The sequence below is a fragment of the Helobdella robusta genome, assembly GCF_000326865.2.
Source record: "Helobdella robusta unplaced genomic scaffold HELROscaffold_72, whole genome shotgun sequence".
In the NCBI taxonomy this organism is placed as follows: Eukaryota; Metazoa; Annelida; class Clitellata; order Rhynchobdellida; family Glossiphoniidae; genus Helobdella; species Helobdella robusta.
Genome location: NW_008705409.1, coordinates 443,686 through 448,211, shown reverse-complemented (window position 1 = coordinate 448,211; position 4,526 = coordinate 443,686). Strand labels below are relative to the sequence as shown.

At 29.7% G+C, this 4,526-nt stretch overlaps 2 protein-coding genes across 2 annotated transcripts in view; both read right to left on the bottom strand.

Annotated features, from left to right (window-relative positions):
- The window catches only part of HELRODRAFT_194288 (hypothetical protein), a gene marked incomplete at both ends in the record, with an annotated part of 2,698 nt that extends 1,270 nt beyond the window's left edge, over nucleotides 1–1,428 (bottom strand). The window contains 3 exons of the mRNA XM_009031333.1: nucleotides 1–301; nucleotides 791–850; nucleotides 1,408–1,428. Of these exons, the coding sequence (XP_009029581.1) occupies nucleotides 1–301; nucleotides 791–850; nucleotides 1,408–1,428 (382 nt within the window). The remainder of the gene's footprint in view (nucleotides 302–790; nucleotides 851–1,407) is intronic.
- Nucleotides 1,429–4,067: 2,639 nt separating this feature from the next.
- Nucleotides 4,068–4,526, bottom strand: part of HELRODRAFT_115969 (hypothetical protein) — a 3,899-nt gene continuing 3,440 nt past the window's right edge. The window contains exons 10-11 of the mRNA XM_009031332.1: nucleotides 4,432–4,512; nucleotides 4,068–4,409 (exon numbers count right to left, since the gene is read on the bottom strand). The gene's annotated coding sequence lies outside the window, so the exon portion shown is untranslated. The remainder of the gene's footprint in view (nucleotides 4,410–4,431; nucleotides 4,513–4,526) is intronic.

Genomic DNA, 4,526 nt, shown 5'->3' with positions numbered 1-4,526 from the left:
CAACCCTGGAATCAGAGTAGCCATCACTTGTGGATCCATCACTGTCATCGTCGCTTGCATATGCCCCTTCGATGAAATCTTGCTTGTAGCTTCCACTGAACTCTCCGGCAGGCAGTGAGGATGATGATTCATGTTTAGTAGTTAGTGCAGAGTTTTTGGTGCTGTCATCTTTGTCATCATTGTTCATATTATCAAAGTAGGCCAGGGTTGTTGGGGTTAGGAGATGAAAATCTTCCAGTGATGTGGTGTTATTGAATTCTGTTGCTGTTGAGCACTGGCCTTCAATGTTTAATTCCAAAATCTGAGAAGAAAACAGAATTTTAGATAAAATTTAGAAAAAATAGAGAAAGATGATTGAGATAAGGTTATTTTGAAAAAAAAAAATACAATTTCTGATATAAAATTTTTAATTTTAAGCTATTCTTTGTTCTTTATAAATTATTCTTAAGCTTAACAAATTATGTACTATGTACAACAGAAAACTAATGAAATGTTTTATTTCAATTTCAGATGTTAGTATTTCCAAGCAATATAATGTTTCTATTTCTAAATAAAATGAGATCACTAAAATTTCAACATTTTTTCAAATGTAAAATTTGAAAAAATTTTTAAACTGATAATAGACAATCATTTCATTTAAATTTTAAATGTAAAAAGTAAAAAAATTTAAATTTAGAATTAACAAATTAATTTTTCTAAAAAAAAAAACAATTTCAATATTTCAAAAGAAAACTATCAAAATTACCAGAATCAAAGTTCAAAATTATCGAAATAGAAAATTGAAACTCACATTCTGAGCGAATTTCTGAGAAAATGACGTCTGACTTTTCTGGTACATTGGCCCCAATAACTTCAAAGCAAGAATGAATGAATATGACCAAAGTAATAATTAATATTACTGCTTATTATTCACTAATCACACAATCAGGCAAACAGCTGGCCGATGAAAAACAGTTATGAATGGATTCTGGAGTACTTATCTAATGAATACGTGACTGATCACTGATCACTAATTATAATAAAATGATCACAGCACTGATTATGAACAGCGTAGAACAGCGTAGTATTATTCACTATTTCCTATTATTACGAGACAAATGTTCTTAGAATTTCTACCAAACTAATTAAATATTTTAATAGTTTGTAGAAAATTCTTTTATGTAATAAATTAGGCAATTATTAAACGATTTCTTAAGCAATTTTGTTTAACTTGAATTAAAAGGGAAAACGATTAAAACATTAAAAGAACTTAGCTAATTAGAATCATATACTAAAGAGTAGTTAGATTAGAATTAAAGTTCCGTTTTTTCAATAAAATATCGAATTTTATACGTTATATAACTAAAATAATGCAACAAATAATTTTGTATACAGTTAATTATGAATTATCTTTAAAATAAATCGCACTTTATCGTTAAAAAAGACCATTTCGCAACTGTACTCTAACTTGGAAGTTTGGTTATTAAGACTTAATCACCGCTCTTATATAGGGCAACCTGAATAGAGTTATGTAATGTCTAAAAATAGACGTGACGTCAGATGACGTCAATTTGCTGCTACTGTTTTTTTAGGTGTGCTTGTTTATTTCATTTCTTAGAAGGGTGTCAGTTTGTTGATCGAAAAGAATGAATGAACGAATGATTGAATGAACGAATGAACTAAATTTGATAATTAGATGGATGGATGTAAAAACTAAAGCATGAATTCATTCTTCTATGAAAGAATGTAAGAAAGAATGTAGAGATAAAAGAAGAAAGGTATATAGATTGATAGAAGGATGCATTAATGGCTAGGTGGATGGAATAAACGATGGATGAAGAAATAAATAAATAAATGAATGAATGATGGAGCAAAATAAGAAGCAAACAGTTGAATAATTGAACGTACAAACGAGAGAACGAATAAAATATTTGAAAAATTTATAGTGAACTTGATAAAAGAAATTTTTTAAAAATTGACTAAGTACTACTTAACGACGTTATAATCTCTCTCTATTTCTGTTTCTCTCTCTCTCTCTCTCTCTCTCTCTCTCTCTCTCTCTATCTCTCTCTCTTATTTTTATTCATGTGATTCTGATGATGATGATGTCTTGTGATTTTTAAACTATAAAACTATTTTTACTACTTCACATTATTGGGGTAATAAAGTGTCTTGTGATTTTTGAACTATAAAACCATTTTTACGACTTCACATTATTGTGGTAATAAAGTTAATAAAGAAAAAGATAGTAACGACAAAAATGCTGGTAACAATACAAAAATAATACTCATTCAACGAGTTCGTATACTAACACGCGCACAAATACACACACACAAACAAACACACACACACAAGATAGTATAAGTTAAGGTACAGGATGGGGTTAATTTACATTAAGTAAGCATTATAGGATGAGCCAATCTTTCCGATGAGAATTCTCTACTACTCTTATTTTACTAGCGTGCTTAGGCAGAGAAACCGCTGGACTGTTAACGACGAGTTCTCTACAAACTCGAGTCGGCAAGTCTCGGCGGATGTTCATAAGCCCGGCGCTGAAAGTTAAGTACTGTAACACTGGCTGTTCCACTGTTCCATACAAACACTTGCGCGCGTTAATATAAAGTATTTTGAAAAATAATAATAAATTTCAATGTGAGGAATAAAAAAATATCATGTAACCACAACGACAGCAACAACAACAGCAGCAACAACAACAACAATAATAATAATAACTATAATTATTATTATCATTCTTATTTTGGTTAATACTAATTATTCGGAGAAATTAATTAAGGTCACAATCATACAATGATCACCTCGTTATCTAATAATTACGTACGTATAATTGTTTTTGTCATAATAACAATAATAATCAAAATCATAATGATTAATAATAATAATTATAAGAAGAATTTGTGTTATTTACTTTATTAGTGTCGTCATTGCACACATAAATGTCATTATTTCGTTTGTGGCGTCCCACTACTACAACTGTTGCCTGCGTAAGCTCTTTCTCTCTCGTCCTCTCTCTCTCTCTCTATCTTGTTTTTCTTTTACTCTTCCCTCTATCGGTCCTTTTCTATCTCTCTTTCTTTTACTTATCTCTTTTTTACTCTTACCTTTACTTCATTTCTCTTCTATTTTATTGGCTTCTTGTTGTTTACTTCAACATTACTTACTTTTCTCACCATTGCTCTCCCTCTCTCTCTTCACTCTCTCTCAGGCTTACAACAGGAACGTCGCTACATTGCGACCCTTGTAATTATAATAGAAGCTACTACTTCTACAGACCTCTTGATAACATTCATCGTGCTGTGCTGTGCTCAGGCGGTGGTGAGATTGAGATCTGACGATGGTTAGTGACGACCATGAATGAATGAATGAATGAATGAATGAATGAATGAATGAATGAGTGAGTGAATAAATGAACGAATGAATGATTGAATCAATCAGTTATTCAATTAATTAATTAATTAATGGATGGATGAATGGATGGATGGATGGACGGATGAATGAATGAATGATCGAACGATTGAATGAATAAAATCGTCTAAAAATTTGAAAGACTGAATGAAAAAATTATAAGAGTTGACGAATTAAGGATCGAATAAATGAATGAATGAATGAAAAAGCGAATGAATGATAAATAAATAAATGAACGAACGAATGAACGGACGAATGAACGGACGAATGAATTAATGAATGAATGACGAATCATCTCGTGCACCTATTGTTCAGTTCAGCCGACTAATATTGTCTTTTAATAGGCAAAACATGACGTCTTTCCGTTTTAAAAAACAAATAAATAATAATAATAATAATAGTAATAATAATAATACCAACAATAACCATAATATTAACGGCGACACGTTTATAAATGTTAAATATTTTTTCCTGTTTACTACAACTACTGCTACTACTACTACTACTACTACTACTACTGCTGCTGCTGCTACTACTACTACTACTACCATTTATACTCATGCTACTATAGATAATAACCATTGAATTGAATAACGATTTGAAGGAAACACAAACGTACGCACAAAATACAAAACTGAACGTTTATTATTATTATTATTATTATTAAACATAATTTTCAACCATAATTAGCAGTAATAAAAATAATAATAATAAGGATAATAATAATAATAATAACAACGGCAACATCAAAAGATCATAACGCCTCATATAGGAAACAAAAAGTTAACCACTAACTTCAATATCATACATTTCATTCCTCATCGTCATCGTACTACAACCGCAGTAACAACAACAATAATAATAATAACAATAATAAAATCATCAGCGAAGTAAAATAATATTATGGATAATTATGACTAGCGAAAGTGTGGAATGAATGGAAGAAAAAAAATTTTCTGCAGATTTAATACGCTCAGTATAATATATATATATATATATATATATATATATATATATATATATATATATTCAAATAGAAATTCAAATATCATAAATATTTTTCGTTTTGTGAGAGTGAGAGAGAGAGAGAGAGAGAGAGAAAGAGAAAAAAAATGTATTATAAA